Genomic DNA, 11,533 nt, shown 5'->3' with positions numbered 1-11,533 from the left:
CAATCGAGAACAATATTCCAGGAATGTTGTGTCCTTGAATTGCTATATAAACAAATAAAGTGATACGTTATATGACAATATAGTACACGTCTATCATATTATACACATGATACAAAATCCATGTGGCAATAATTAGGTTAGTTGTTTTCGTTCCACACTAAATAAATTTACGGAACTTTATTCAACATACGGGTGTCTTATCGAGTGTCATGTGACCACCATAGTTTGTGTTGTTGTGGTGAAGTTCGCCATCTTTGACAGCCCGACAATGGCGGAACAGTAATGTGATATTTATGGATACATGTGAGCCTTAAGCGATGTAGTGACCGATGAAGTGTATGTCATGCAGACGAAGGATTACACTAACTTGAGGTTTGACTTGGAAAAGAACCGGGTCACATTTTTGTTATTCGATTTTATTCATGTCCCTAGATTAGATGGCTGGTAAAGTAGCCAAGGTTCATGTAGCCAAGTTTTCAGTCCATGAATTTAATGCATCGTACCTAGATACAAATACGCCGGGGCTGTGGAATATGGAACAAAATGAGGTTCTCGATCAGCTAAGTGATGAGAGCTTCAATAGACGTGTTGAGATTTTGGAACAGTTGTTAATTACCGTTAGGAGAAATGGGGGACGTTTACCGTACACTGACACTCTTGCCATATTCAACGGCCTTTCCTTGGCCCTTTCGGACTCAAATTGGGACGTTAGACTTAAGTGTATACAGCTTATTAATGAAGTCATTCCCCAGTTCGGAGATGACTTGGACAGTTGCATGTCACGCATATTGGGAAAACTTATACCAAACATTGGGGAGAGTAAGATAACTGTCAGACGAGCTGTTATTCAGACTCTGCATGTTTATATGAAACACACCAATAAAGTGCAAGGCCTTCTACGAGCAATTGTTCAACATGGGTTAGAAAACACAGATCCAAGGGTGATTAAAGAAACTGTGGTGGCATTACCCATGCTTTTCACACCAGACTTTAAACGTGAAAACTTCTATGACATTACCCAATCTCTGGCAAAAAAGTTGCTTGATAATGCAACTGTTGGAGATAACCTCAGGGATTGTGCATTAATGACTATGGAAAAGATAAAGAATCTAGTTGGGGAGAAAGAGTTTGTGATTTACATACAAAAACTGTCAACACCTCTGAAACGGTACTATTGTCAATTGACAGGAATGGACATTGATTCAGATCCGATTCTGTCCCAAGCTCCTACTCCAAGAAACTCCAAGCAACATGCATTTTCAAAACCTTCAAAACCAGACAATGGAAATCAACCAAATATTGTGCGACAGCAAATTTACGAAACATATGAGTTTGGAATTATTCCTAGTCATGTTATGAAATTGATAAATGACCAAGAGAATTTCAAGCTAAGAGCACAAGGTGTCGAAGAACTGAAGTCAATAGTGAGAGAATTGCAAAGTAGTGATGTGACAGGAAACCTTCATCCACACATGATGCCTTTCATTAGCTTTTTAAACAATCTCATGGATGATTCGAATTTCAAGATAACAACTGTCACTTTAGAAATACTGAATTCTCTGGTGGAAAAATTGGGGACAAATGTTAAACAGTTTCTGCGGCCTCTTTCAAACATATTAGCAAAACGCATGGGGGATAACAAGATAGTTGTTCGCCAAGCTGTGATGAGGGTTGCAACCAAGATGATGCAAAGTTATCAAGCAAAACCAGTACTGGCAGTATTATGTGAAAATTTACAACACAGGAACTCTCGCATTAGACAAGAAACATTAAACATTGTCATAGCAGCACTATTAACTTTTCCTAGTTATGATTTTGATTTGCCCAAGATTTGTCAAGTTGTGGCCCCAGTGTTAACAGATAGTAAGCGTCAAGTTCGTCAAGCTGCACTTGAGTGTTTAGCTGTGATTGCACAAGCAATGGGACTAGGTAAGCTGCAACCTCTTGTGCATGCTGTAGATGGTGTAGAACTTAGTTCTGAGGGGGAGGGGGTTATGACAGCTGTTCAGGCAAGACTTGCAAGACGTCAACTTCCTAAATTGAATTCTGATGGTCTTGTTGAGTATGCCACTCCTATCCCCTCCTCAGCCTCTTCCCGAACACCTGTTCAATCTCTTGGTGCTGATCTAGACTGGATAATGGCTGTAGGCAGTACTGGGTCTGCACGCCAGATATCACGATCTGATACAATGGAGGTGGAATCTGTGACATCTTCATCTGCACGTTCAACTCCAGCAGTTATTGAGGCAGGGACACCAGCAACCAGTCGACGGTTCATGAGTGCTGGCAGAGGCAGAAATAAATTACCGTGGGAAGAAGACGAAGGGCATCGACAGGTAATATTATAATAGAATTTCAGTGTTTAATATACTAAAAGTGCTGAGTCTATTTACTGAATTGAAATAAGTTGAACTTGATTTACCCCTGCCATAGTTTCATGACTTGAAACAGGGTTTAAGAAGTTGGACTATGGTTTTGAACACTTTGAAGGCAGAGGTATTGCAGTGATCACCATTGCCTGTTTTAACGTGGCGGCCCGCCACCCTTAGCTGGGTACCGCCACGCTTACACAACCAAATTCATTTGATCCGCCACACATGTAATTGTTACCTAACACCCCTATTTTGTATCGATTTCAAGCGGAAAACTGACCCGTTTCTATAGCGTCCGATACTCACTACCTATGGCCCCTGTTTTTACAGGTGAACTAGGCTTAATTGACGATTTGTGATCTCGGTAAGGTGCCTCACCGTTATGTTTTGATACGGTCGACTGATCTCTTGATCACATCTATATCGATGGTAATAATTAATAATAGGTGTTCTGTTTTGACCATGGGAACAGATGTGATTGTATGGTTTCAGTCGATCGGGACATCAGAGAAAATGTTACCATCGTCGACATCAGAAAAACAGACGGTCCGATAAGGTTTTTTTTTTCACAAGAATTAATATTCAGCACGGATAATCAGACTGATAATATCAATACCTAAGCCGATGTTTGAGAAGCATGGATACATTTTTGAAAACTTCACGGCAATGTCACCATAAAGAGAGGAGCATCAGCTCCTTTTTTGGAACAACATGTGAACGACGTGTGATCGCGACAACCGATAGAAAACCTGTAGCCAACAGACTGAAATCTTTGATACATCATGCAAGCCACGGCTACAGAAATGCGCATGGTTAATTGTGTATGAAGATGACAAAGGTAAGCTTAAAATTAACCTATATTTGATTTGCTAGATAATGATAATAATCTAATGAATATTTCGTGCATTGGTTTTCTTGTCACGTGCTATTTTTAGAAAGTACTATTAGAGTGATCTCCCTTCCAAAAACGATCTCAAAACGTCCAATAATATAAATAATCTCAGAATCTCTCCTAAATCTCTGTATTTATTATTTGATAAGTGTTATCTAGGTACATGTATTTGATTTTCTTTAATTATTATCAAATATTGATAAGTTGATTAGCATCTCAAGTATATACAATGTAACATGTACATATGTAATGAATATTTACAAATATTTGTTAAAATATAATTAATTTGTTGTTTGTTTTTTTTTCCTAAAAAATTTATTGATGGTTTTAATTGTTTTGCTTATTACAAATTTGTAGGAATAAGAAGTTCATAATTATAATATGGTAATAACCACAATAAGATTCATTAAGGTTTTCAAAAATATTTATTTATTTATTACCACCAGCAGGAACAGGCTCTCTCGGAGGATCTTGAACTCTCTGATGATGGTGTTCACTACAAGAAAGCTGCTTCTTTCTAGAAGGGACTGTGCAACAGCAGAATGTTCATGTCATTTGGAGAGACAAATTGTGTTTGGCTTCAATTGTTCATAGTGAAGACTATTTTCAGGGGAAAATTATAGTGACTGTGTTGAATTGATATCTTAATTGAAATTATATTGTAGCTTGTGCATTGCTTTAACCCTTTGCCACATGTAAGCGCCTCTGGACGCCTTTACCCCTTGCCACATGTAAGCGCTTCTCGACGCCTCTGCATTATCTCCATGTAAGCGCTTCTCGACGCCTCTACGTTATCTCAATGTAAGCGCCTCTCGACGCCATGCCGGTTCGGTAAACTTAGACATGGAATATCCCGTGATTGAGAGCGACACCTATCTGGAAATCCCTGATACTATTTTAAGAAGATATCAATGCATCGACCAATCAGATTTGTACACGTCATTCATACGAAAGTTTTTGAATAAATTAACCTAGAAAGTGTGAGTCATGAGTGTAGAAAAGTGTGACAACAACGAGGCGTGATGGCGGCTGTGGCTACGATTTTGCGCGACATTTTTGACGACGATGATGATAATTTAGAGTTCGATGGCTTTGGACCTGAATACATTGAGTCAGATATTGATCTTAACGATGTTCTAAATGAACTGTCAACAGATAACGAGTCCGAAAATGAGGACGAACGGCGACTAGTTGTACCGCCGCCATTAGGTAATGTTGACCGAGATTTTTCGTCGATCACAGTAAATGATTTTGTTAGGGAAACGGGGCCAGTACTTCCAGAAACTTTAGATGTTGATACTGCAAGTCCCATTGATTATTTCTACCTTTTCTTCAATGAGAATCAGTTTCCACCATAGCTCGACACACTAATAACTACGCTTGCCGGCATTTGAAAAACGAAGGTAGATTTGTCCCAAAATGGTCGGATACACATTCCTTCGTCGCGACATCGGATATAAAATATTCTAGGCTTAAGCCTGAACTGTTGAAATATTCTTGTGAAAACTTTGAAAATTCAGTTTGTTTCATTTGGGAGTTAATGTTGAATCATTTCATGTACAGGAATTCAATGAATTATAAATTACATTGTCAAAATATTTTGAGATTTTTCTGTTCTGTTTGTATACAGCTGATTTCGTGGTTATGTGTTGTTGGTTTTATAAAGAAAATAGCACAGAATTAAAATTTAAGAAATTCTGAACATAATTGTAACTTACTAAAAATGTCTAAAACAACTATTTCACTTTCAAAATTAGGTTTAGAAAAATTAATCAAAACAAAGCTTGATTTCTCAAAAACTGCCATTGAGATGGTGTATGTATATTTCAGTCAGTGCAATAATGTTGCATTGCAACAATGTATCTTTGCACTATTGGCACAGAGTGCTGAAGTGTTATAACCTGCATGTGGCAAAGGGTTAAATACTTTATATATTCTTATATTATGTCCAGTAAAAGTTGCAATTTAGTTTTATTTGTAGATGCTGTATCATAGATATAATAGATATGGTCACTGATAATATTATAGTGCAATTGATTAAATTTATAATTGAAATGTTTTAACTTAAAATACTTGACAATGCATTATGATCTTGATGTGAATGTTTATCATATTTAACAGTAAAAGATGCTATTTGAGTTTGTTTTATTCAATGTTATATTAAAGAACAGCGAGTTGGAATTGAGATTGAAATGGTTTTATGAAAATAAATTGATGATTGTCAAAATGAGGAATGTATGTTTGTAGTTTCTTCAAGTAATGGTATAAGCTGTTATTTTGTTTTAATTTACAAGATATATATGGCAGAGAGTGAGCAAATGATTAAAATGTATATTTATTTAGAACTAAATAAAACAACATAATTAAATCTCTATTCTTAATGTCATAATTGATGATGTTTCTAGAAACGTCGCACCGCGTTGCTGCATGACATCCACCAAAGTACATGTTCAGAAAAAATTGTCAAAACAATTTCCTCCACCCATCATTTTGAAATTGTGGTGATCCCTGTATTGGTAATTCCACTGTTGATTGAACCTGTGGTAATTTCACAAAAAAGTCTTAATTTGAAATTAAATATATTAATTTTTCCAGCATAAAGCCAAGGTGACTCAGTATGCACATCGTTGTGAGTCAGGGGTGTAAAAATCCACAAGCCCGCATTTGTGATCTGCCAAATTTTCTGCTTGAACTAATGAAAATTGCATCACTATTTATCTATAGCTACCAGCCTGAGGCTAGTGACTTACCCATGTTTTAGCAGATCTCTATAGAGAAACATTTAAATTCAATTCTGTTGACGGGGGTGACCAAAATACACTTAAACACTTAAAATTCTTGGCAATAAACTTACCCAAGTAAAATCTGAATAATTTGCAGGAGTCACTTGTGCCAAATTGATCATGAAAACCCCCCCTCCTGTTATTACAATGTTTATCATGCCTTTTCACATGTATATATATAGGCTTATTTATTGCATTTTTGCAAGTGTAATATAGATATTTATCAAACAAATAAAACTTGTATTCTCGCTGCTGTTGAGCAGTGAAAATGTAAGTTTTTGATGGCATGCACATGTTGGCCCTGACTGACCCCCAGGGGCTGATGGGCGGGGCTGAAATTCCAAAAATCTTCTTCTCAAAGACCCTAATAAGGTAGAATCAAATACTCTTCATAGATGGAAGGGTCTTAAGGTGCTTTACCAACATTGTGAATTTAATGACCGTGGGGTCTCACGTTTGCCCCTAGGGAGGGGGTAAACTATACTAGAGTTTATATAGGAAAATCACATTTTTGACTATCATTTGTTTAATTTCTAATTGAATTCATTCTAACTTTGTTAACATTATCAGAATGGGATGACATCTTAACTCTTTCAGCCCCAGCACTGTTTACTGATAATTATAATATAAGTGCCCCAGCACCCACTGAGACTGGCTAGGGCCTATAGTGCCCCAAGCCCTAATTAGCCTGACACTGACCAGTGGTCACAGGTTGGGTGGTCATATAAAATTACTTTTTATGGTGATTTAAACAATCTTTTGGTAATAACAGCAAGAAGAAGAAAAAAAGAAGGAAAATAATATTTTGTGTTTGTGTTTTCTTTTTTAAAATTGATTGATCATAAGTAAGTTTAGATTAATAAAGAAAAAGAGAAAACATCTTCATATTTTGAGCATTAACTTCAATAGTAAGAGATTTAAGACAATAAATGAATAATAGTGTGCAATATTCATCATGATTTGAGTAAAACTAAATATGACAATTCAAACAGCATACTTACTTACAAAATAACCTTTGTTCAAGTAAAATCCAACAAGATTTATAGGACACAGGTGATAGGTATTTCTATTTATGTACATGAATTTTTCAACACACAAATATGTTGTACACATATACACTTGTCGATACTAGTACTGTAGGTTTTCTTTTAATTAGTTTATACATTACTTCTTTTTTATTATCTTTATTTCATTAATTGAAAATGCGTATTTCGAGATATGATTGGACACATTTTGGGTAAGTTGGGTGGCCTTAAAAAAGGCCGTTGTTTTGGTTAGCCTTGAAAAATTCCATCTCAGTTTTGTCGGCAAATAAGACAGTTACGGGGCCAGGATTTCCCGTGAATTCATTTACGACGGGTGTGGCGAAATTCACGGTCAATATTCATCGTTTTCTTGTTCAACTTTGTCTTCAATTTCGGGCAGTAATTATGGAAAAAATTTTGGTTGTCTCGTCAATCTAGCGGGCGGTATTCTGTCCTCGAGAAGTGTTGCGAGGGGAACGTCTTCATCCTCGGAATCGTCCCATTCGTCGGAGCTTGAACTAATATCTAAGTCTGATTCGTCATATTCCCGTAACTTAGACAAGTATTGCTTGTATTTAATGGTAGATTTAATCACGTCTTCCCGATTATATCCCTCAAATTCTTCTCCGGAGCTGTCGCTATCAAATCGTGTGCTGCTGTCTGTCGCCATGTTTACATTTATGAATGAAGAAAGGTGAAGGCCAAACCCGCGTAAATAAAGCATTCCTTTGTGTGTTTCAGCCAATCAAAACTAGGTAAACAACCCACCATTCTGTTCAGTAAAACCTGCTCTGATTGGACAGTTTTGGAGGTGTGTCTTTGGAATACTGGTTTTCAACTAATCATAGAAAACGCAACATAGGGTGTTTGGCAGCGTGTATGCGGGATCGGCTATTTATGACAGGCATGAGGAGACCGCCTGTATGCGGTATCGGGCCTGCAGGGGGGTTGTAAAGGCTGCGAAAGAGTTAATGCTATGCACATGTTGGCCCAGACCGACCCCTTGACTAATGGATAGGGCCAAAAAGGGTCAATTAAACTAACTGAAATATTTTGAAACTCAGGTGACTGACAAGCCCCATGGGCCTCTTGTTAACTATGCTGATAATATTGTGGTGAAATTGAAAATACTGTTTGAAAGGAGATAACTGCGAGATGCTGACATTACCTTACAGTAGTGATGTTCCGATAAATCAAGTTCGGCGAGTATCACTTGTTTGAGACGTTTGATCAATTAATTGAGTAAGAAATCTGTAATCGAGTTTAAGAAATCTGTAATCAAGTTTCGTCGGAAGTGCCCTACATCATGTTTTATGAAAATATATTACCTGGGTTGCAGATAAACATAAAATAATTAAGCTTGACAGTGTCGTCTATAATACAGACGATTGCGGGAAATAGTTATGCTTGTATCATACAAAATCAAGCGTTGCAATATAATTGGTAGTATTGTAATATTAGGAGGAATGTAAACATACTGATGGCTAAGATTTCGTTTGTAAAATTCTGTGGTGTGCTACCTGAGATGATCCTGAGATGGTCATGATCAAGTGTTGCTATTATTTGAGTCGATCCAAAATCCAATATGACCTCCATGGCAGCCATCTTGAAAAAGACATTTCAAACTTCTCCAGTTGCTCTGGTGCCATTAAGCTGGAAAATGGTGAGGATGTTAATGAAGGGGAGTCAACAAAGTGTATTTTTCAGCTTTGTAAAAAAAACCGACAGCCACGGCGACCATTTTGTAATATGATTGCGTAATCATGGTTTTCCTGAATAACACCTACAGTATTTTAAATTTGAAAAGACCTATTGGTTTTGCTGTTTCTTCATATTATTCTTCTTCCGTTTTTTGTGGAGTGTTTTATGGTTGATTTGAGAAAAAGATACTTAAAGTATTCATTATACAGAGGTCATGTAATTATATTATTGTAGTCAATGTCTGGAGCTAACTTTTTTTTTATAATTACAAGTTTAAAGTCACAGTCAAGATGCAGTATGTCATTTGGATGATTGTGATGTCTTTCGTTTTTCAGTATCATTTGCAGTTAACACAGTATGCAATTTTGAATATTTCTTCTGTTCTAATGGGTATGCTATCCATTCACATTTCAAGTTTCATGCCTGATAATAAGCCCATCCATGTCTATTGCAGTGCAAATGACAACTGATGTTATTTCAATGTCCTGCAATAACCCCACTCCCCATTTTGCGTCAGAGTTCATGTGTTAGCACGCGAGGGGATTTGTTCCGTTGGCGATGCCTTGTTATACAGAGATCATGTAATATATTATTTGTAGATAATGTCTGGGAGTAACTTTTTCTCTCTACAAATGTGATCCAGAATTTGATGTCAAGGAATTTTTGTTACATCTCAAATGAGGTGGTGTCCAACTTTTTCTCTCTACAAACATTGGGGTCACCAAATTTTCAACTTTTTCATTTTTGTAATTTTTTACATACATCAATGCAGTATGGCATTCTGATGATTTTGGTACCTCCGGTATTTTGATAGCTCTCCCGGTTCAGGTGGTACACCATTTTCATAATTTTCATGATTGTACAATCATTGATAAACCTTTAAACAACATCTTTTCAAAAACCAAGAGGCCTAGTGACTCGGTATTGTGTCTGTAGCATGCTGGTGTGAAGGGCCACAGAGTTTGTTCAAATGAATGACTTGACTTTCAATCAAGGTCACATGGGTCAAATAAGCTATAATATTCAAACGACTTCTTCTCAATAACAAAAATGCCCAGGGACTTGACATTGGGCTTGTAGCATGCTGGGGTAAAGGGCTTCCAAGTTAATTAGTCCGCTGCCGTTTGAAAAACGGGGGGACTTTAGGTTTACTGTCCGTCCGTCCGTCTGTCTGTCTGTCTGTCACGCAACAGTTGTCCGGACAACTCCTTCTAAAGTACTACTCCGATCTTAACGAAACTTGGTATACACTATCAGTATAACATGTAGTTGTGCATCCCACATTTTTTTTTTTTATACCCCCGCAACGAAGTTAGAGGGTATACTGGAATCAGGTTGTCTGTCTGTCCGTCCGTCTGTCTGTCTGTCTGTAGACGCATTTTGTCGGGACAACTCCTCCTAAACCGATGGGCCAATTCCAATGAAACTTCACACAAATATTAATGATCATGTGTAGATGTGTATGCCACTTTATTTTTCTCAAAATTATGGTTGCTATGGCAACTGGTCACTATAAACAGATTTTCCGATAAGAACCATAACTTTAAGTTTGTCCGGACAACTCCTAAACTAAATGGCCAATTTCAAAAAAACTTCACACAAATATAGAGGACCATGTGTAGATGTGCATGCCACATTCTTTTTTTTTCAAAATTATGGTTGCTTTGGCAACTGGTCACTATAAACAGGTTTTCTGATAAGAACCATAACTTTAAGTTTGTCCGGACAGCTCCTAAACCGAAGGGCCGATTTCAATGAAACTTTACACAAATATAGAGGACCATGTGTAGATGTGCATGCCACTTTATTTTCTCCAAATTATGGTTGCTATGGCAACTAGTCACTATATTACTGGGTTATCTTAGTTAGCCTCTAATTAACAGTTCCAATTCACCATTGACTCGTGCAGATTGCTGGGGTATTAGTCAGCCATCCTGGCGACAGTTCTAGTTTTTTCGAAAAACCATTTTTCAAAATGGCAGCCGGCTTCTCATTGGTTGAGGCTTGTCCGGGCAACTCCTTCTAAAGTTCTACTCCGATTTTATCGAAACTTGGTATGCATTATCAGTATAACATGCAGTTGTGCATCACACATATTTTTTTTCAAAAATCTATTTTCAAAATGGCCGCTGGCTTCGCATTGGTTGAGGCTTGTCCGGACAACTTCTCCTAAAGGACTACTCCGATTTTAACAAAACTTGGTATACATGTTCAGTATAACATGTAGTTATAAAAATGCAAAATAAATAGGTGCAGTCCTAGCTCAGGCAGGGGACTTTGTATTGCTGTTGCAATACTACCCATCCTTGTTCAATTTAATAACCTTGACCTTCATTCAAGGTCACATGGGTCAAATCGGCTATTATCTTCAAACGACCTCATCTCAATAACCAAGAGGCCCAAGGACTTGATATTGGGCCTGTGGCATGCTGGAGTTAAGGGCTACCAAGTTTGTTCAAATGAATGACCTTGACCTACATTCTAGGTCACAGGGGTAAAATTCACTGAAATCTGTAAGCAATGATTTTGCGATAACCAAGAGTCTCCGAGACCTGATATTAGGCAAATAGTATGCTTGTAACAAAGACTAGAAAATTTATTGATATGAATAAACCTGGCCTTCTCTGATATTTGAATAAAGAGGTGATCAGCATAGTATCTGTAGAAATGACCTTGATCAACTTCAAAGTTGCTGTAGAGCCAGGTGAGCGATACAGGCCCATTGGGCCTCTTGTTCATGAAATGTTGCATGAAGATGCC

General features: G+C 37.3%; 1 protein-coding gene across 5 annotated transcripts in view; it reads left to right on the top strand.

Moving 5' to 3' along the window:
- Positions 1-244: 244 nt before the first annotated feature.
- Positions 245-11,533, top strand: part of LOC117323254 (TOG array regulator of axonemal microtubules protein 1-like) — a 54,663-nt gene continuing 43,374 nt past the window's right edge. For all 5 annotated transcript variants that reach the window (XM_033878355.1, XM_033878356.1, XM_033878358.1 and 2 more), the window contains exon 1: positions 245-2,336. In XM_033878355.1, coding sequence (XP_033734246.1) covers positions 438-2,336 — 1,899 coding nt within the window. In that variant the 5' untranslated portion in view covers positions 245-437. The remainder of the gene's footprint in view (positions 2,337-11,533) is intronic.

Source organism: Pecten maximus, chromosome 3, assembly GCF_902652985.1.
Source record: "Pecten maximus chromosome 3, xPecMax1.1, whole genome shotgun sequence".
In the NCBI taxonomy this organism is placed as follows: Eukaryota; Metazoa; Mollusca; class Bivalvia; order Pectinida; family Pectinidae; genus Pecten; species Pecten maximus.
This window is presented reverse-complemented; position numbering and strand designations above follow the sequence as displayed.